The 22,436-nt window shown below is 34.8% G+C and overlaps 2 protein-coding genes across 3 annotated transcripts; both read left to right on the top strand.

Annotated features, from left to right (window-relative positions):
* Positions 1–1,770: 1,770 nt before the first annotated feature.
* LOC114758670 (serine/threonine-protein kinase cst-1) lies at positions 1,771–13,882 on the top strand. Of its 2 annotated transcripts, none has more exons than XM_028947739.1 (18): positions 1,771–2,587; positions 2,861–2,949; positions 3,050–3,157; positions 3,328–3,435; positions 3,679–3,769; positions 4,467–4,519; positions 6,167–6,229; positions 7,394–7,438; positions 7,882–7,917; positions 8,700–8,755; positions 9,273–9,354; positions 10,750–10,878; positions 11,020–11,164; positions 11,350–11,479; positions 11,777–12,002; positions 12,453–12,653; positions 12,752–12,837; positions 13,437–13,882. In XM_028947739.1, the coding sequence occupies exons 1-18, from the start codon at positions 1,786–1,788 to the stop codon at positions 13,534–13,536; spliced, it is 2,550 nt and encodes an 849-aa protein (XP_028803572.1). In that variant the 5' UTR covers positions 1,771–1,785; the 3' UTR covers positions 13,537–13,882. The 2 variants fall into 2 exon arrangements, with proteins under 2 accessions (XP_028803572.1, XP_028803570.1); XM_028947737.1 differs by having other exon boundaries at positions 12,749–12,837.
* A 2,190-nt stretch (positions 13,883–16,072) lies between these two features.
* LOC114758671 (uncharacterized) lies at positions 16,073–18,524 on the top strand. Its single transcript, XM_028947740.1, has 5 exons — positions 16,073–16,352; positions 16,681–16,745; positions 16,854–17,029; positions 17,786–17,894; positions 18,017–18,524. Exons 1-5 carry the CDS (start codon positions 16,103–16,105, stop codon positions 18,317–18,319), a joined length of 903 nt encoding a protein of 300 aa, XP_028803573.1. The 5' UTR covers positions 16,073–16,102; the 3' UTR covers positions 18,320–18,524.
* Positions 18,525–22,436: the final 3,912 nt, after the last annotated feature.

Genomic DNA, 22,436 nt, shown 5'->3' with positions numbered 1-22,436 from the left:
AAGAAAACTACTCAATTGATTCATATATTTACAATTGGAAAGAGTACAGGCACAATAATAGAACGATATCAGAACAGCAACGATCGCTTGAGGATTAAGGCAAAGGCTAAGAATAAGTGCTTGTTTGGATCGGCATCCAAACATGACTTAATTTTAAGAGAAACCCGATTGAAAATTTTTGCAATGTTGGGGATGGCTTTTGACTTATTGAAAATAAGCCCCACTAACCGTGCGGTGGGAATAAGCCAGTAAGAGGAGCTTATTTTTCAAGATTGAAGAGCTTAATTGTGTGTCAGAGAATTTATTTTTCTCTTCCCTCTGGCATTATTCCCTCATGTTATTCACTTGCTTTTTTCCCCCCCAGATCTCTCACCTGTTAACTATTTTTTCATATTTCACTTGATATTTAAAATATTTTTTTGATTTCTCCGAAGTTTTAAGATTTAATTCACTCATTAAATTTCACTTCTTCATATTAAATCATCTTGAATTTATTATATTATGTAAAATTATTTTTTAATCATGTTCATTATTTATAAAACTCATACCCTTTTTAGTCATTTTACAACCTAACTTACTTTTACTCAATCATAATAATCCAAACAACTTTTTACCAATCTTATTTTTACAAACTAACTTTTCTAAATTCCAATCTAAACATAATTTAGTTTATCCAATTTAACTTTTACTTAATTTTATTTTTTTAAAAGTCAGATTAAAAATAAACTACTTTTTCTATCGCCAATTTAAATGAATCCTAAAAAGACAGTAAAAGTAAACACACACACACATGTATACACTGTCTTATCAAATTGTACCCAATTGAGGAATTAATAAGACTTATTTTATATATTTATTAATTTTTTTTAAAATTAAATCTATTTATATTCTCCTAATAATAATCAAATGGGGAAAAGAGGAAAGGAATTAAAGAAAATATTTAGGATATTTTAGAAAAAATATATTATATTAATTAATTTAATTAATATCTTTAATCTACTCAAATTAGCTAATCAGGTTACTTTTTTTATTAAGAAGGCATTAAGTATTAAATATTAAGAAAACTGTAAAAAAAAAAAACCGTGGAATGGAAAAATTGAAAATAAAAACCTGTTACAATATTAGTAGTTTTGAAAATAATTTTTATGAGCAGGTTTCTATATATAATTTTTTAATTTCTAAAGTTTTTTTTTTGTGATTTTTTTCTTAAACATTAATCCTTCCGTTTCTTATTATAAGAGACACTTGATGTTTATGGTATGTTTCCATATATAAGAGACATTTAAAAGTTGTCTTGGATTCTCAAATATTCTTCAAAAAGCGAATACAACGCCGCTTTAGTAATTACTGTCAGCTTTGAAAATGAAAATAAGAAGGGTTAATATATAATCTTTGATCCTTAATCTAGTACGAACTTTGATTCTAGTTTTTTTAATTTTTAAATTATAAGTTTAAGTCTCTAAAAAAGTAAAATGGTTTCAGCTTTTACCAAAGTACAGAGATCAATATTTTAAATAAAATAAAATTTGAGGAATCAAAATTTATGATTTTAAACTTAAAAGGCCTGAAACTTGATAGATAAAAATTGTATTAATCAAATGGAAATTCATATTTATTTTATTAAGTATACTTTTTTATTCTACTTTCTAATTCTAACTAATTATAATCCGCTCTAGTTCTGGTCCAAAAGGAAAAAAATCCCCCGTCTGGTTCTCCGGGTACGTTATAACTCAGTGCGAACTCCAGCTGTGGCCAACTGTTTCATTCGCTGTGCATTGCTGTGAAATGGATCAGGGCACTTTCTCTGCCCGAACCCGGAAAGCCAGACCCAAGTCTGAGCTGTATTCCACCGTCGTCGTGCACGACGATGACGACGACGACAACGGCGGCAACAGCTACGATAAGCGAGAGCAAAGCCGGAGCAGACAGAATGCCAGAAGCTCGGAACCCGAGGACGATCCATTTGCAACGATGGTCTACAGGGACAATGGCCCTGAAGACGAAGATGACGACGACCCCTCCCTCCCTCCTCTTCTCAAGCGCCTGCCAAAGGACTTCGGCGGTGGAGCTCCGTTGGACGACGAAGACGATCCTGACGACGATGCCGGCGATTTTGGCACCATGATCGTCAAGACTGATCGAGCTCGGGAGCGAAATCGGTCTTCTTCGTCGCCCATGGGTTCGACCTGGAAGTCTCGGAAGTCTCCTTTGACGCAGGCAGGTCCAATGGCGGGACTGGGTGATGAGAATGATGAAGATGATGACGGTGACGAGGGGTTTTCAACTTTTGTCGTACGTAAAACGGCTAGGTCCAGTGAGAGAGAGTCGGTCAGTGGAACCGTGGTGCGTAGGACAAGTGGCGGTGCTGGTGGTGGTGGAACTGCTACTAGCTCGACAATGGAAAGAGCGGTGGCGAGTATGCAGGCATCGGGTGAGCTGGGTTATGGGAAACAGAGGAGGGGAAGTGGGTCCTTGCAGAACGACGAGGGTAGGCAGTCAATAGGTACGAAGGTTTCATCGAGTTCGATTCCGGAAAGCGTCACTAGAGAGGATCCGACAACTAAGTACGAATTACTCAATGAACTTGGTGGGTAGCAATTTTAATTCATTCCCAGTATCTTTGCCTGCATCCTCTTATTTATTTGAATTTTTACATTCGCTTGTCCTTATACTTCCATTTATCCTGTTTCTTGTTTCTCCATGCACATTTCAACAATGACCTTCTTGAATTTCTTTCATGCGATCGTAAGTGAAATTGTAGGTTAATTGTAGCGTTTCCTGGGAAGAAAGTCTATTCTTGATCGCTTAGTAATATTTTTTTGTTTGTTCCTAAAATTGGTCTTTCCCCGGAAAATGTCAGGGAAGGGATCTTACGGGTCTGTTTACAAAGCTAGGGATTTAAAAACCTCCGAGCTTGTCGCTATCAAAGTCATTTCCCTCTCTGAAGGGGTAAGTTTCTCTTTTCTATTCCCTGCTTTTCCTCTAACCGTGTATATAAGTAGAGTGAGTTTAAACTTTGTAAACAAACAAAAATGCTTCCTGTGCTTAGGAGGAGGGATACGAAGAAATCCGAGGTGAAATTGAGATGTTGCAGCAATGTAATCATCCAAACGTGGTCCGCTACCTTGGAAGCTATCAGGGAGAAGAGTATCTTTGGGTAAGAAGACATTAAACGAAAAGGAGGAAAATAGAAGCATTTCCCCTCTCTAACCTTAGTTTTCCATTCATTTGTTGAACTAGAGTGAAGCTCTTTAAAGGTTAAAATTTCATGGGTAATGGTGTGCCTGCATATGCTTGTTAAATGAGGGCTTTTCATATTTTTGGCAGATAGTTATGGAATACTGTGGCGGTGGTAGTGTTGCTGACCTGATGAATGTAACTGAGGAGCCACTGGATGAGGGTCAGATAGCGTACATCTGTAGAGAAGCATTGAAGGTATTCTAGATTGAGCAGGTTGAATTTGCATTTATCAATTATAGACCGCTTATTGATTTGCCCTTTAACCTCTGCTACCCTGAAGTATGCTTGATTTGAATTTGATGCCTGTGCTTAAGATCTGTAAAACGAAGTGCTGAAACATAGGCTCTGGGCACCAAGTGTATTATGTGTGTCAATTGTTTTCTTGGTTTATTTTCTACTTATTCCATTTTTGCTGTTTATTTCCTTAACTCTGCGTAGGGACTTGAGTATTTGCACTCCATTTTCAAAGTCCATAGGGACATTAAAGGTGGGAATATCTTATTAACTGAACAAGGAGATGTCAAGCTAGGTAAATTTTGCTATGTGAATTGTGTGTAAGATCTTCTGAATTCTCGAGCTTATTTAATGATCCTCATTTAATCCTATTATTTTGTTGCTGATATTATTGTTTTATTGCACTTTAGTAGATTGCACATTCGATAAGCTTAAACTTTAGGCTATTCATTATTATTGAATATTTATATTGAGCCATAATATTGTTTCTAATGTGAGATGGGCCGCTAGAAACAATTGCCATATATATTTTTTTTTTGAAGTGTTCCTTTAAGATACCTCTAGCGAGCAGAGGCCCTTGTGTTATCAGTGAATGAGTGAGTGAGTGACTCCTATGCAAATATTTTCTTAACAAAATATAAGTACCTCAGTGAAAAAATTATCTTTAGTTGGACTCTTCTAGAAACTAGTGAAAGATCTTGCTGGATTGGCATGGAATTTTTCTTAGTCACTCTTGCATGCCTGCGTATTATTTACTCCTGCACAGACTTTAGTAATTATTCGTGGTAATGATTAGAAATCTTGGAAGAGATTGTAAGAAAGAATTGGGTGAAAAATAGTGCACGGACTTTGTGGTGCTTTTCTCCCCTTTCCTTCTTTGCTCCTATTTTCTATCTATGTTAACTGAAATGGAAATCTATATCTAATGCATTAGAATTCTTTGACTTCAATCAACTGGCTGTTTAAGAAAAGCTCTTTGACGATGTGAGCAGGGGATTTTGGTGTTGCTGCACAGCTTACGAGGACCATGTCAAAGCGAAACACGGTATTTAATTTGCGAACCTATTATTTCTGTTAAGAACGCACATGGGCATTTATTTTATTTTATTTTTTTAATTTTGCATACTGAAGTTGAGTGTGTTGCTACTGCCATATTGCATCTCTAAACTCTTCCGTTTGGTTAGAGTGGTGGAAATGAACTCTCTTTCTATAGCACTCAAAAGGAGATATATAGTTTGTATTTTGTTATGACTACTTCACAGTTTTTATTAGTTCTTTTACCCAAGGGATAATTTACAACATCTCTTTTGTCTGTCTCATCTATATCATCTTCCTTTTCATTTTCATTCCTATCTGTTATGCTTATCAAATGGTATTGTGATGGGTTTCTGGATTCAAGAAAGCTTATGCTGATGAGTGAATGCTCAGTAATACTCCTGTAATATCTCAAAAATGGCCATCATGTGGATGTCCTTTGGCTGTGAAGTGTTTACAAACCATGTACTGGCTAAACCTGTGCTGAATCTCAATTTTGATTAAGAGGGTGGTTGTAGAATGCAGGTTGATGCCTATTATCGAACTTTTTCCCTTAATGGGGTTGCACAGAAAACACCATAAAATTACAATAAATATATTAAATATGTTAATCAAAATAGGTATGTACAGTGTTTGATGTATATAATTGAAATTGTAATGGATGTATCAAAGCATGGAATTTAAGCTACTAAGTGAATTCTCATGAACGTTTCTTTATTATCACTAACTGAGATGATTCAAATTAACGTGATGTGTGGCATCTCTGCCAGCAATATCATTAACAGGAATTGGCTGAGGCTACAGGTAGATTTATCGGTTCTGACATATTCAGCCAGTCTTTTGGTCATGTATTTCTGATTTGTTTGTACAATTAGTCGTAATAGTGATGTGATTGCCACAATTTTTTTCGTAATTTACCTTGATTTTTCCTTGTCAGCATGACTATTTGCTGCTTGCAAGTGATATGCACTTGTTATATAGTATTTGCTCCCTGTGAATAATTATGGCGTGTGGCTTTTGTTAAGGCAATGTGATTTCAGGGGGTGTTTGGATATAACCAAACCATGGTTTGAAGAATAGCTCCTGGAGAATAGATTTTTTGAAGAATGGATTTTGTGAAAAAGTGATTTTGAGAAGTGAGAGTGTTTGGATAGTTGTTACTAGAAGCACTTTTTACATGTACAAATTACTAAAAAATGCACAAGTTAATATGATAATTACAGAAAAAATATATTTTATGATATATTTTAATTTGAAGGAATAAAATTGTTAATATATATTTTTTATTAACATAATTAATAATACATAAGATAATATAATTAATAAATAATTAATATGTATATATATTTATAAGATATAAGATTAAAAATATTTATAAAAAAATATGTTTATAAAAAAAACAACAAGATACATATCCTATAGGCTCTCACACTCTCCTTTTTTTTTCCAAAAGTAAAATTTTTTTGCTTTTTCCAAAACCATGGTTTTGGAGCCAAAACCATGGTTTTGACTCAAAACCATGGTGGTTTGGTGATTTTTTAAGGGTGGTTTGCATGGTTTGGGTTGGAACCCAAACACCCCATAACATACGGTTAATTATTATTTATTTTCTTAGCATGAACGGAGATTTGAAGTATTCTTTTTAATGGGTTTATAGTTCATTGGAACGCCTCATTGGATGGCTCCAGAAGTTATTCAGGAAAGTCGCTATGACGGAAAGGTACCTCAATCTAATTTCCCCTCTTCACTTGTCTGTATCTTCCTTTTCTTCTTTCATAATCTTGAATCTTTTTCTCTGCTACCTCACGGATCTCTAAAAAGAAATACTAGTTTTGCATTTTTAACCCTTTGAACACATGATGATGAACAAATAGATGTCATGGCGTTATTGTTGAACAGCATGCAGTCTCCGGTAGTTTTATTGTTTATTTATTATTCTGTTTATTAATATTTTATCTCTTAAGTTATCTTTATTAAGTAAGATTTGTTTTCAATTTATTTCATTCTATCCTTTCAAGGATATAGATAGATTCAACCTAGATTATTATTTTAGTTAGGAGGCAGGTTTGTTACCTCAGTTATGTCTATATAAACACTAGACATCGGTGAATAAAATAAGTTAGACTGAGATACTTCGACGCTGCTGACTTTCAATGATTATAGGTGCATCAGTGGTTTTGATTTGATTATCAGAAGCAGAAAGTGAATATTTTTATGCGAGTGATTGTAAATAACAGCTAACTTCATACAGAACAATTCATCACTGTTTGTGAATGTCATTATTTGAAACTTGAAACTATCTCTTTTATAAGTTGATGATTTTTTCCATTAGAATATATGCAAAATATAGTTATATCTGCAAACACGAATATGCTGATATAGAGTTTGGAATATAGGGAAAGTACAGAATAGTGCGTTTGAAAGGTACAAGAACTGGTTAAAATAAGAAATTTGATGCTGCATTGGATGTGAAAGCATCGAGGTTTTTGACAGCGCATGCATAAGTATTCGGCTATTTCAGTAAGTCAAATATAGGACTGATCGAGAAAAATGGAGATCTAAATTCATCACATTGGCGGATCACTAGAGTCTAGAACCGTTGAATTTTTTATTAATAAATTTCTGTTACTTGGGAATACTAATTTGATTTAGAAATGATATAAACTTGGCCTGTTATATCTATCTAGTCAAGTTCTAAATGAGGTTACTTTAATTTTTTTATTACAATGGCTAAAGCATTACTGATCTTCTAATTCGTGCTTATATCCGTTTACAGTGTAATAGTGGTTATAGATGGGTGGACTTTAAGTTCTTTTTTTTTAAAACTGATTGACAATATAAAACATTCCACAAAGTACTGTATTTTATATATTTGTTTATTCAGGTAGACGTGTGGGCTCTTGGTGTGTCTGCAATTGAAATGGCAGAGGTATTCCTATTACTTGTGCTTTTAATTTCGGCAGTCCTGTCATACTGTTACTTGAACCAAACGTGGATTACTTGTTGCTCTATAGGATGTTTGCAATTTAATTTGTCCATCATGGGTAGTGCTTCTTAGGTAAACATAATAATAGGTTTCCTTTTTAGCAAATTTTTTTCCTGAATATCAAGTGCCCAATATCATCTTTGCATATTATACATCCCGTTGTGCCGAAATTCCTTCTTAGAGGAAAGTTCATACGCTTGTCTTCGTTAACAAGTAAGATATTTTTGTTTGCTTGAATGATTTCCCATATAGTGTTATGCATGACATTAGCCCATTTAATTTGTTGGCAGTTTTATGTTAGCTATTATTCTTAATGTTTATTCTAGGTGGAAGAGTTTTATGATACTTATACTTCTTTGGATAAAATCTTTTACTGTAATTTTCAGGGCCTTCCTCCAAGATCAGCTGTCCATCCAATGAGGGTTAGTTTTCAACTGAGGAAATATACGCTTTTACTTATATATGCGTGTGCTGCACCCTGTTCAGTTTTCCCCCCTTATTTATGATATTTAACTATAATATATGTTTCAATTTGTTGAAGTTATGGTGATTTCATCCCTTGAACTGTAATAGCTATGAACTGGGGAAAATATTGGAGAGGAAGAAAAGGTAGAGCAAGTGTGAGGTGAATAGGAGTAACAACTGACGGATTAAGGGTTAGCTAGAATGTATTACAGGATCCATGTAATTGCTTCTACTTGGTTAATACTGAAGCCTGTACTTGCTAGTTGCTATTGTTGTTGGTTGTTGATGTAAATTTTATTAACAGTAGTTTGTTTATTATCCTTAGATGTGACACTTGAGCTTTTGTAAGAATTGCTTCCTTGAAAAGCAAATTTTCTTTAGAATTACGGTACAAGCAATTTTTGTGATTTGGTTTTCCTTGTCAAGTGTCAATAGAATCGTTATACCTGCCCTTTTTTTTTGTCCTGTTCTGCTATGATTATTTTTTATTACTGGCACCATTCAAGTTTTTCATGTACTAGTTTCATGGTTACTTTCCTACTTAAACTGCAAAAAATTTAGCTGCCTTGTACCTTTGATACATGGTGCAAGAAACATGGCTTTGAGTTTGCTATTGAATCATCATTACACTAATATTTCAGCTCTGTGGTGCTCAAATTAGTCATCTTGAAAGCTATCTTATATGTCCATTTTTTATGGTATTTGTGAAGTATCTGAGATACTTCGTTCCTTTTTATAGGTTTTGTTCATGATATCCATTGAACCGGCACCAATGCTTGAGGATAAAGAAAAATGGTTTGTCTTTAAATCCAACTCTTTGTTGCTATATAAAGCCATGAGATTAAAGTGGCAGTTAGTTGGTTACCTGGTATCATGTTGGTTGATGAAAATTTAGCTTGCTATTTTGAGTTTGATAGTCTCCTTAATCCCCACAAACACTTGTTTTGTGGGCTTTGAATTTTATGGTTTTGTGCATTGTTTTAATGGGAGAATTTGACTTAACAGCAGTCTTGAATCTGGATTAGAATTTCCGTGATCAGTCCTTTTCCCTAGGTTCGAGAAATTCTATCAGTATCCTTAATTGCCGTTCCATGGAGGAATCAATGTTTGTGCCATTCTTGGTGGTTTAAAAAATTGACCCAAATAAAAATGTTCTTTTTGTGGCCCGGACCATTTAACCCGGAACCAAATCTGTTTAACCCATATCGAAAAAAATAGTGTACCTCCTGATTTTCAGTTGTGTTTGGTCTGATTCATCTATGTTAAAATTAATATTATGAAGACGTACAAATTTGATGGTTTCCTTTTGTAGGTCTCTACATTTTCACGACTTTGTGGCTAAGTGCCTTACTAAGGAACCTCGTTTACGACCTACTGCATCAGAGATGTTAAAGGTATGCTGAGTAATGTTGATTCTGATATAAAATCTGAATATTACATGAAATTGGCTGCTGGTTAGATGACATAAACTATTCAGAGCTGTGCCGGCAAGTTAAAAGGAATTAGGAAGGAGAATTAGACAGGAAAATAAGAGGAGATGACGTTCATTCCTTGTGTGAGCTTTGAATTCTAGGGAAGATGAGGTAACATGGAAGGTGGAGAGGGATTGGAGGCTTCATTGCGTCGATGACTTTTTTGTTCCCCTTGTTTTGATGAGGACAACATGTATTAAGCCCCTCCTTCGTACCCCACTTTTATCTTCAATGAGGTTTCTTGCTTCATCCAACAAAAGCCTGACAGGCATTAGAGTTTTAAATTTTCAATTTGTTGTGCTCAGTAAAGTTGTGAAATATATTTTTGGTATATATGAGGCAATGTGTTGTTGATAATGGGATTTAATGAATGAAATGAAAATGATTTCCACTCCTTTTCATGATCATACAAAGAATTAGCCTTTAATCCTTATAGTTTTACTCCCATCATCTTTATCCTCACTACATATGTCATGTCCTTATGGTGTCTTTCTCACTTTTTAACTTATGATACACGGCTGTAGAAGAGTATTAGGGAGAAGGGAAAGAAACAGAGAGAGAATAGGAGTTTGGAGATGAGAGAGAGAAAGAACAGAGTCGAGAGAGAGAAATACTCTGCTGAATATTACTCATGAATCATTCATCAACAACAACATTAGGCTATCCGAGTCCTATATATAAGAGTCAGCCTGTGCAATTAACCGTGTAATGCATTACTAACTAATCCTAAGCTAATTGCCTAAACTACCTTTGAGGCCTTATGGACTTAGTAAGCCTTTGTTTAATAAATCCCTGTGGCTCATAGACTTAGTAATACCGCTCCTAATCCCACTATTTATGATTATATATCAGCTTACCTCTCCTTTAATAAACAGTTGACAATTTTTAGTTGGCAGTATTATCAGAAGATAACTGCCTAATTATACCTAATAGTTGTTTCTTATAAATGATATGTTTTCAATTAATTCTTTGACTGAAGCTTTTCTGTCAAGTTATGCCACAAAATGAATTCTTTTCCCCTGGTGCAAGTCAAGGCAATGATTTTCTTGTGATTTCAGACTACTCATATACATGAGTTACATAGTTTTCCTTTGATAAATTCACTTACGAAATAAGTTTTCTCCTCTGGTACTTTCTTCCTCTGATGCCTGAGCAGGCATGAGCTGGCAACTGCATATAAAGGATGGCTATTTGAAGTTCCTAACTTCTAAAGAATGCCTTTATTCATTCTTAAATCAATAGGTTTATGCTGTCACGTTTGCATATTTTGTTTGATTGTTGCACTATGATTGAGTTCGAGTTTTTTCAATGTCCTAGCACAAATTCTTTGACAAATGGAAAACTGGATCAACGGCAATGATGCCAAAAATTGAAAAGGCTAGGCAAATCAGGAAATCGATGGCTTTGCAAGCACAAACTGTTGCTCCGGCTGCATTAGAAGATCAGGTATGACTAGAGTTTTGTCAGCCTCTTTCTGATACTCGTGCACAGGCACATAAACTCATTTATTACATCTTCCTTCTCTGAGGGGAAAATGCAAAAAAGAAAGGCATTTTATATGTGATTCATGCCCTTGCTCTGAAACAGTGTAACGAGCAAAAACTGAATGATGACTATGGGGACACTGTTCCATCAAGACCTCTTAACGTTGGTGTTCAAGGGGCAGGTGGTCTTTCTTCAGATGGAACTCTGAGGACGCTGAATAGGTTGGAAAGTGTGGAACTGAGTGAAGGTTTGTGTTTGTTCTTGCTCTTAGTTGTAGCATGAACTGCAATTCTTTGAAAGTTGATTATATCCCAATGTCTCCAAGGATGCATAAGTACGACAAGAGAGGCAGAAATGGATGTGGATTTCAAGTTTTGCTGGCAAATTTCATCATGTGTTTGAATTAAGTGATATCGCCGATTGTTTTAACAGGTAACTTTGGCACTGTAGTAGTCCATGGAGATGAGATTGATACAGCAGCAGTCAGGCCACAGGGAGCAGATAATGCAGATTCCTCTGCTTCCTCAATTAGTGGAACAAGAGGCAGATTGGCTGATTCTCGGTACTTTTCTCTTAATTGCTGATATTCTAGGCATCCCCCTCCCCCAAACAAAAGAAAAAGAAGTTGAAATGGTTGATATTTTATGCATGGTAAAGAAAGACAGGCCATATTGTGAAAAGTTTGTGTATCATGTCAAGAAAGTTGCCGCTATCATTCTTAACCTTTATTAAGATATGCAGAACTTATATTTACATCTTTTACCTTGCCATTTTGTCTTTACCCCTTCCTCCCATTCTATTCATTTTTCGTTGAAGTTTCCTGAATGGTGCCTTATTATTACTCTGGATAATTTGTTAGAGCGGAGAGTCTAAAAGTTGCTGTCTCAAGTGATGCCTCTGTTGGGGGTTTGGGTGCTCATACTAATACCATAAAATCATCTTTATCTCCTGTTAATGACTCTGCTGAGCTGAAACACCAAATAAGAGGTGATTTTCAAGCAACAGTGGGAGTCAGCAGTGATAGAAGGAACGGTACTCTGAAGAATGAAACAGTCAGCAGAAAAGCATTTGCTTTACAGGATAAGGTAATTCTGTATTTACATATTAATGATGGAACATAACATTCTCCTCCTGCGTGTAGAAGAGTGCCATAGATTTGGGTGTTATACTTGTAACATAACGCTTATTGTTGGTATAGCTCACCATTCAAGTAAGCTTTCACAATTTTCAACCACTATTTTGTTTTTTACTTTTTATTTTTTATATATATTTTTTGCAAAAGTACTTTTTATCATTACATGGCAGGACTATATAATGTAAACTAAGGCAAGTCCTGTAGTTCTATCCCAAAGAGTCTAGGACAAATCTTCCATTTAATAGAAGAATAATAAGAATGACAATGTCCCTCGGCGATGGCTTGGCAAATGTCTAGTACAACTGTGTTATCTTCCCCTATTCTTATGGGTCTCTTATATTCGTCTCTTGTTACTCCAGTCTACAGAGAGATATCCTGTTAAACTTTTTGCCATTTGCAGCTTTGGTCAATTTATGCAGCTGGTAATACAGTGCCCATTCCGTTCTTGAGAGCAACAGATATTTCACCTATTGCTCTCCTATCGGACAATGTGCTTGGTGGCATGCAACAAGATTCCACTGGAACTGCTACAGTAGAAGCATTGCAAGAGCTTTTTAGTGGTGATGGACAGTCCAAAAGGGGACGCAGAGGACAAATTGAGGTGTGTGCGCACGCATACGTACTTGCATGTTAGCATGGTTGTGCATGCTCATGTCTGAAACAGTCATTCATATTGGTATTCTAATTAACATGCAGCAGATGCCTGTTCCTCCAAGCATTTACCAAAGACTGACATCCAGTTCTACTCTGCTGAATTTGGCCCAGGCTCTAGCGTACCACAAGATGTATGTTCTTTTCTCCAACTTGCACATAGTAATAGTCTGCCACTTGATGTGACAGAATTAATAGCCACCTATTTTGCATTGTGGGTGACGTACGTAGGCCTAACACGCTATCCCATATGGGGTCATAATCTGATTATTATCTCTTAATTCAGTGCTATGTTATTTGCTCCTATTTCTTAAAAATTTATATTATTGTTTTGATTTATTTATGTTTATTCTTCTTGATTATATTCTTTTTGATTCTCTCCTACACTCTCAAAATTGAGCAGCTAGCCACTCTTCCATCTCCTTAGATCGGATTTGCTGATCAAGAAATTAAGGATCAAGAAATATTAAGAAAACGCAATAAATCCGTCACCTGCGTGGTCTTCATTTATTGATGCTTACATCAAGAAAGCACATATTATAGTGCCTCCGTTTTTGTATCTGTTTGTCATTTAGCTCTTTCTTGGTTAATGAGGGGCCCAAGAAATGCCAACAATGGGGGATTCTGACCCTTCATTTAATCTATGACCAATTGTAGAAGGGTACCATATTGGATTCTGTTTCTATCCGCTTTGTGATTACCCCTTTTGACATCGATATTCATTCCTTATTAGGTGTTATGAAGATATGCCGCTGCAGGACCTTCAGGCATCCCAAGAGCAGCAGACCATTCAGAACCTCTGTGATACTCTTCGTACTATTCTTCGCTTGTAGGTGGTTGTTCCCATATAAAATTTTGCTTCTTTTCTTCGTCTTTCGGCTCTGGTCTATGTAAATTTGAAGTAAACCCTAGAAAAATATGGTTTTTGGCGGGGTCCAGCAAGGTTTGACATTTATGTGTTGTAAGTAATGTGGCTCTTGCACAAGCGGGGTTCACAATGTGAGATAATGTGTCATGGCAGTTGCTTATATTTTGCTGTGCTGTGTCACATATTTGTATATTAGTGTATTAAGATTGTGTTCCTCCGTATATAAATCTCGTTTAGCGAGGAACCTCGCAAGTCACAGCAGTTGCTTCTATTTTGCTTGGATGAAAGAGCTTTTCTACCATTTGCTGACAGGTAAGTAATTTTGAGCTTCATAAATAAAGGTTTCATGTGTTTGACCCAAGTTTCAGTTAGATATCATATGATTGAGATTGACTGGCCAGGGTCAAGTTCATGCATCGTAACAATACTTGATGAATTTAAGGTATTTACCCATAAGACATGAAAATGTTCCATTTCTGTAACTGAGATTCAGGATTCTCATTTTTGGATCAGAATAAATATAATGATCGTCGTGTGCAACTTTTTGAGTGTTTCATTAGTTTGAAGCCATCACCCTCATAACCAGAGACACCTACCTTTTCCAAGGCATTATTAAGTGCGCCTCCAACATTATCAACAGAAATTCGAATAGGAATGATTCTCTTGATCTTGTTTACAGAAATGCTCACAATATTGAGAATGATCCTTATATCTTGATGACCCCTACTTTTCACTAGAGAGGTGAATGATGAATGATGAAACTAGCTTATTAGTTTTTTTTTTTTTTGGGGCTTATTTTTGCATGTTATCTTGATTGAGTATATCCCATTTTTATTTAAAAAGAATATACAACTTCTATATTTCACTTTAAATGAGGGGCTTTTTCTTTTTAACTATTGAATGTTGAGAATTTAATTTTGATAGAGGTTGTTTAGGATCATGATTCTACATTATATTACATAAATATAAAATTAATTTTAATTGCTTACGTCTATTTGACTGTAAAGTGAAAAACAAATCAATTAGCTGCGCCTGCACGTTGATAGAGTAATTAAAGGTGGTCCTTGCTTTATCGTGGAACTCTAGAATTTTGTTTAAATTGATTTTAGTTCCGAAGGTGTCTTTTGGCGCAGTCTCTATTACCTCCTTTCTTGTACCAATAATCAATTTCAAATGCATTTGAACCAATAGTTTTGGGCTATAGTTAATTATCCGATCAGGTGAATTAAATATAATTGGCAGCATTGTGATGATCATCTTATCTCGCATAAAAACCCACGAAAAAATTGTTAAAATCTTTTGAAGCGTCTTCCTTTTTGTTTTTTCCTGCCTGAGGATACGAGAAGAAGCATAGATAAGTACACCGTGTTAACCATTAAGGGTTTATTTGGATTGATTTATAAGTAATTTTTCAAATGTAATTTATGAAATACGAGGTAAGTATATGAAGAAAGTTTTATTTCAGCTTATGTGAATTTGTTTACAAGTCTATTTTGAATAGAGTTCCAAACAAATCCTAAATAGAATTCAAAAATAAAAAAGTATTATTTCTGATTGCAGGTATAAGAGTTTAAAAATTGATTTATAAGTATTAAAAATTAATTAATTAGTTATTAATACTATGAGCAGTGACATAAGAGCAGCACGGAAACAAGTGGGAGAAGTCGAGAAGTCCAAAAGAAATAAGGGAGAATTATTAAGAGGTTTCAAAATAAATGCATGTTTAGTTTTGGTGAGCCATTGAGATTCAATTCATCCAAACTTTAATTTATAAAAACTTAAAAAATTAGTTATTTATATAAAAAAAAAGTATATTAGTTCTATCAAAGGAAAATATCCTTGTTTAATCATTTATTTTAAAATTATCCTATGAATCAAAACAAGAGCATAACTAGTTGAGGGAGTAAAATAATTCAATATTCTAATTATAATTTTTTTTTATTTTTTCTAACAATGCCTTGAGTTGGCTGGCCCAAAAAAAAAAAACGATGTGAATGTTCGGGAAAAAAAAATACTCCTCTGGTCCTAATTATAAGACCCAATTGACTATGAGGCGATGAGATTAGGAAATAAGTTAAGTTGGTTATTTATAATAAATAGGTTGTCATTCCTAAATATTCTTGCTAATAAGTATATTGGCTAAAATATCATTATTAGAAAGATTATCTTGGAAAAAAATGCATAATAATATAAGAGACAAAATGGATTGGGGTCTTATAATTAGGACCAAATAAAAAGTCAATGGGATCTTATAATAAGGACCGGAGGAGTAGCACAGTAAAAAATCAAGGTTTGATTTTTACAAAGGTGCGCTCATGTGAGTCTCCACCGTGGTTTTGAATAGGATTGTTACATGTCAGGTGTAAAAACTTGTGCGAAAATGGGAAGTACAGCTATTAGTAGAAAGGGAAAGAAAAGAGCAATTGAGAGTGTTCTGTGAAGTGTTACGCCGCATTGCATTTGCATTGGGCGGAGAGGAGGTGAGGAACAAGGGAGAAGAAAGTCGCACTATCGCCTGGGGCGAGAAAGCCATGAGAAATATTAGGATTATACAGACTCTGTTGCGAAATCGGAGATCCCTTTTGTCATTTGCTCCGTCGTTTTGGTCTCTGAAGCCAAAGGGAATCTCTCTGATCCCTCCTTCTCAGTTCCCTTCGTTCCAAAACACGCGTTTGCTTCCACAGGTCTCATTTTCCTGCACTCCTCTTCGGTTTGTCAACACCGCCGCTTCCTCTGAGGATGACGACGACGACTCCAGCTATGAAGAAGACAGATTACAACGTAACTCTCTCCCCCTTCTTTTGCTCTACCTTGCAGTTTGTTCAAGTTGCTTCTTCTTTTGCATTTGGGTATCGTGGGTGCAGTATGATTTGTGGGTGAATTGGATGAAAGTAGTTGGGCTTTTCCTGCATTAGTCTGGAGTATGTGGCCGGGAAATTGCTACTTACACTAATGTCTGTTGCTACTGCTTTTGCATTTATTCTGTGTCACTTCATGAGATTTGATGTCATAACTAGGTGTTTACTTTTCAAGTATATTGAAGTATCCTGCTAAACTCTCGCTATAAAAGGTTTCACATATCCATGTTCATGCATTTGGCAATTCGCAGGTGAGACAGGCGAAGACGACGAAATGTCAGATGGATGGGAGGAAGAAGATGAGGCTGAGCCTAGGGTAACATGACATTAACATAGACATTCTTGTTGGTTTCTTCAATGATAAGATGTTTATTTCAAATTTACAAGTAAATTTTTACATAACTATTAGTGTTTTTATATGAAGCCTGGTGATGGGGGAGGTGGTGGTGGAGTTGACTTGCAAGGTGTCCCTTGGGGCCAACGAGCCCTCTCTATTGCTCAGGAGGTCCTGATGAAGTTCAGTGATGACATAGAACTGTTCTCTTTCAAGACTACTCCTCGTGGATATGTCTACGTGAGATTGGACAAATTAACACATCAGTAAGTTTTCAACCTATGCCAGATAAAATATCTGGAAGTGTATTTCTGTATTTTTTTCCCTAAAGATCAGAATATGGCCTTTTCTTTGCAGAGTATGTTCAATTAAAATTGTTTTTTCAAGAAGTAACTATTTGTTTTTTGCTGGGGACAAGGATGTCACAAAATTTTCACCTTTTTTCTTGCAACAAACATAATTGTATAACCTTAAGAAAGCTTAGTTGATGACATCAGTTCCATTGAAACATCCTTTTAATATCCATGAAGTGGAGGGTGAACCTCCTCCCAAAAACTAGATATTGAGGTGGGAGGAATGATCCCACTTTAGTATCCTTTACAGCATTCCATGTTACCTTTAAAACTCCAGTAATCTGTTTCCATCAGCTTGAGATGATTGTCCGATTCTGCTATGGGCGCATTTTTAATTCCGTCCATTGTTCTTGTAAATTCCACTTACTGTCATAGTTAGCCTCTTTATGCATGGTATTTGCGCTATGTGACCACCATATGCTAAAAATTGTTTGACTTATCATTCCCTGAGCATTTTGTATCTGTTGTGAGAAACAGTGCTATAATTTTTAGGTCTTTCATGATAGGTTCATGGCTTGTTGGATAGCTTGGCCTCTGCCTAGAGTTGCAGGACAGCAAATTGTGTCATTCAGTGATACATGATATAATTGTGGGCTTATGATGCCTGTCTCTTTTGTTGGATGCCTAATCTGTACGGTTTGTTCAATGCAACTTGCCTTATTTCTTCAGATATGGTTGTCCAAGCATGGAAGAGCTTGAAAGCTATAGTCAAGAATACAAGAAAAGATTAGAAGAAGCTGGAGCACTTGGACAAATACCTGATAATTTAGCTCTCGAGGTTATTCATCCAAGCTGTATTTGATTGCCTGTTCTACTGGGATTTTATTCATGGCAACTGAAAGTGAAGCAATGTCTTTGAGGTTTTTCCATGCCTAAGAAAGCATATTTTTCGTTCTACAGGTATCATCCCCAGGTGCTGAGAGGATACTTAAAGTTCCTGAGGATCTGAATCGGTTTAAAGACATGCCTATGAGAGTTTGCTATGCTGAAGATACCGAGTCCAGTTGCTTAGAAAAGGAAGGAGTGTTCCTGCTAGTATCTGCTGAAAAAGAGTCAGAAAATTGTGTGTGGAAGTTGGCAGATGTAAAAGAGAATAGAGACCCTTCAAGCAAAGGGAGGCCTTTGAGTCGTAAACAAAAGGATTGGAGATTAAATTTACCATTTAACATGCATAGAAGGGTAACTCTGTACCTTGAGTTCTAGTCAAATTTTACATTCTCTAGCCAGAGACGAGGAAGATAGAGCTTATATTTTCTCTCTCACATTTATTTTTCCCCCCTTCGAGATGAGTATATCTGAAACCTGAAACTAGCTTCAGGGAAGAGAAAATCAGTTTTGAGTTTGCAATTGTATTAGATTTCAAGTAGACATGAAATTTCTTTAGCGTTATGTTTAGCGTTGGATGATATCTTAGTTTAAAAGGTTAATGAGATTTTGTAAATATCCTGAAATATTCGTGGCTGATCTTTGGATTTAAGTTGTAGTCTTGAGCCCTTCTCAGAGAAGTTCAAAGATAAAGCTTCTACTAATTTTGGCACTGTTTTTATGTTTAGTTTCTGCATGGCAACTTAGTTTGCATGAAGTTACTCGTCTCTCAAAAGTCTTATTGCATATGTTATACTTTAAGGATAAAAGAGCTATAAATAAATCACAAGACCGCATCTGCCTGCAATGTTGTTTTCTCGAGTTCAAAACATGGGCAATATAAGATTATAGAGTCTCTTTAAATTCATGCTTGGCATCTGCGTTTTAATTCAGGTTTTATTGAGAGGACATCCTTTTTATTAAAGCATGAGGTTATAACTAAAATCATAGATTGAACGACAATATATGCTCTTTCCAGTGCACTATATATAATCGCTATTCAATTTTGTTTGCATCTTAATATTCTTTAATATGATATACTTGGATTCTTGGTTTGTAAATGTCTTCAAGAGTTCTGCTGAATGTCGTACATGCAGCTTTTCCCCCTTTGAATAGGTTTGAAACTTTGAATAGGCTGTTTATGGATCACTTATTTCTCTCACGCTGCAGAGGCTTACACACTTGTAGTGACCAGTCCACTAATAGGTTTTCTTTCTTTTTTTGGTTGGAAAAAAAAAAAAGAAAAAAGAAAGAACAATGTTCTTGCTTATTCCTGACTATATTGTTGCCTTTTATTTTCCTTCTTGAAGGGATACATTTACCATGTCATGTTTGCATCCATGAAGGGATTTTTTTAGTTGGTTTTCTTTCCTTGGGCATAATTGCTGTTTTGTGGCCCATCAATATGAGTTGCTATTATAGACGATAAATAATGAGATCTGAGTTGCAGGACCGCAATCTTGACATAGTGCTTGCTTTGTCAAGTTTCTTTTTCTCAATCTCATCATTTGATTCTTTTTCCCTTTCTTTTTAGAAGTAACTATGGTGATATAGAATGTTTATACAGGCAAGTCGGTTTAAGCATTGGACTTATCTAATTCAGATATTTTAAATATAAGTGTTTCTTAACTTCAAGCAGGTGCAGCCCTGCAACTAGATGATTGTGAGGTGTATTTATTTTCTTCAACAGAAAATATACTGAAAAGGAGTGTTTACATATTTCAAGTGTCTGAAAGAAACCTATGAAGCGTACACACTCACCGAAAGACATACAATGCCACATGATAAGATTTGAAATGACCATGTGTGATTCACATGTTTATCTGTAGTATAGAGGTATGCCAATTCTGATTCTTTTTAAGTATCTGGTGCTGGAGGTCTTGGGATTGATCTCAATTTGCTCTCTCTTTGAACACCCATGTGTAAAGCTGCAAATTTGTTTTTCTTTTTTCTTACAAGTCATATTCTATATGTTTTTTCCCCTTTGCATCTGCCTGAAATCATTAGCTTACTCAGAGATTGCAGAGTCATTATAAACATCCATAGCTACATCAAAGCTCGAAGCCAATGATTGACATATGAGTGAAGGGCAAACAGCTCCAGTGCAATATGTGGGTTTTTAGTTCAATACAAGAAGGAAAAATCTCATCCATCCATTGTGATCTATGGCTGTCATCATCCACTACCGGGTTCAAAACAACATTGTTCCATTTAACACAGCAATCGATGTGACTTGACAGTAGCCGTTAGATCAAAACGAATTGGATAACGATACCATGGACCGCATGCATTCCAAATCCAGCCAAGAGGTTGGTTCAATTGAAAAATATGCTTGATTGGATGTGTGTATGTCACGGGTGGGTCTCACTGCCAATTAGAAAATGCTAATGCACATATATAGCATGTCATAGGTGGGTCTCACTTCTTAATGCACTTAACGTGCTTATGTATTCTCTTACAGTAAGTTCTCTGTACAGAGCATGGTTGAGAACAAGCAAATGACTGGTGATCTTTGTCCTTTTGAAAAGACATGTAAAGAAAACAAAAATGACTTGAAAGTTGAAAGCTTGATTACGTTGGCAATATGAATAAGAAGAATGATAAGCGGTCCCTCCTTGTAGGAAGATGCTTAGCTAGTCCATTCTACCGTTATCTGCATAATTCATAGAAGACAACTGACATATGACAGCATGATGTTGAGAAGCTTTCTGGTCCTATTACGAATATGTTTGTTCTCTATTGGGTTGCTTTCTTAAATTTTGTTGATATGTTTGTCATCTCCTTTTGTTTGCTTGCTTTTGATTCAGAAATGTTTCAGACACACTTCTTTTTTGGCTGAAAAATGTGAAATTCACACACAAGCTTTACTTCCACACTTTTTTCAGACGCAAACTTTCATTTTCTTTCACCATTGGGTCCATTAAGGCAGGATCAATGGAATTATATCTTCTGAATATTATTCATTTGACCAAGGTTCATAGATGAGTGTGGAAAATCAATATATCATTATTTACAAATAATACTGCTCATTTCTCAAAATTAATGCAGATTTTATGTACTTGTGCAAACATGAGGACTCATCCCTCGTATGTGTGTTAATATGTGTAGGTGTTTGATATGTATATCAATGATTTGAAGCAAAAAAACAAACAAACAAAGCCAAGGTAATTAGCTGTTGTCCCCAAAGTGTTTGAATTAATGATAATTGGGTCTCCCAAAAAATTTCTGGAACAATGAGCTGCAAATGAATTTAAGCAATTTTAAATAGGTCTCCCAATTATAAATTTAGAGTTACATTTAAAATTCAAATGCCTTATTGAAATGGTATTTGTAATTCATTTTTTAAAATTTTTTATTAGCATCTAACTGTTATTAATTCTCTCTCTTAGGACCTAATTATCATTCCCCCAATTATTTTCATATGATTTTGGTGGATTTAAGATTCCATATTTGAATTAGTTTCGAAGTATCAAATCTAGAGGGATAACAAGTTTTGTCATCTTTTGTCTTTCGTCGAGCAGTGGATCAAGTTCAAATATAGAATAAGTGGGCCACCGCCAAAGAAGTGGGTTTTGTGGACTTGTATTGTATAACTAATTGGAATTGGATTTTAACGAAAAGAATTAGTTTTTTTATAATACAGCAAACTAAAGTTTGAATTTTACTTAAGAGAAGTGTTAACATTTAGTGTCTAATAATATTTTTAAAAAAAATCTGTGTTGTACTGGAGGAGTTCAAGAAAATGATAATTGAGGCCAAATAGTTTGTCAGGTAAATTATGAAGACGTATTTTAAATTTTACTGAAATTATATACATATGTATAGTTTTAAAATAAATGGAAATTTTCTTTGAATTTAGTTTTTTATACTGTATTTTATATAAATGATAATTACGATTTTAATTTTGTCATTATTGATATTTTTAAAATTTTTCATTCACATCCTCTAGAATGATATGCTTTTATAATATAAGAATGTTTTCAGTTTGTTAGAGTAAGTTACATCGACCTTCTTTTATTTTATTTTGTTAAAAAGATATAATTAAAATACTGAGATTTATTTCAAATGATTAGATGTTTAGTAATCAAACATTAAAGTTTATTGCAAATAAAAAGTATTTAGTATTAAGTATTTCAAATATTTAACATAATATTTTTAAAAGTAACAAAAAGGAGGTTGAATTATAATATTCTTAATAAATGGGAGGTTTTCATAATTTCAGTAGAACTAAAAAGCGGTTAATATATTTCATTCAATTAATTGTTACCCATCCATGTAACACTTTAAACATGTTGTAACTTTTAAAAAATGGGTCTTAATTTAAGAAAACTTTCAAAATAAATTATTTCCCTGAGTTTTAGAAATGATTTTACGTTTTAAAATCTTTAATGACCACTATAATAGATAACTTCTGGATTGTGTGAAAATTAATTGAACTTTAAACCATGCTTATCAA

The sequence above is a fragment of the Neltuma alba genome, unplaced genomic scaffold (assembly GCF_004799145.2).
Source record: "Neltuma alba isolate B1F8T4 unplaced genomic scaffold, ASM479914v2 tig00010741_pilon, whole genome shotgun sequence".
Lineage (NCBI taxonomy): Eukaryota > Viridiplantae > Streptophyta > Magnoliopsida > Fabales > Fabaceae > Neltuma > Neltuma alba.
Note: the sequence above shows the minus strand (reverse complement) of the source record. Positions and strands in the feature narration are given on the sequence as shown.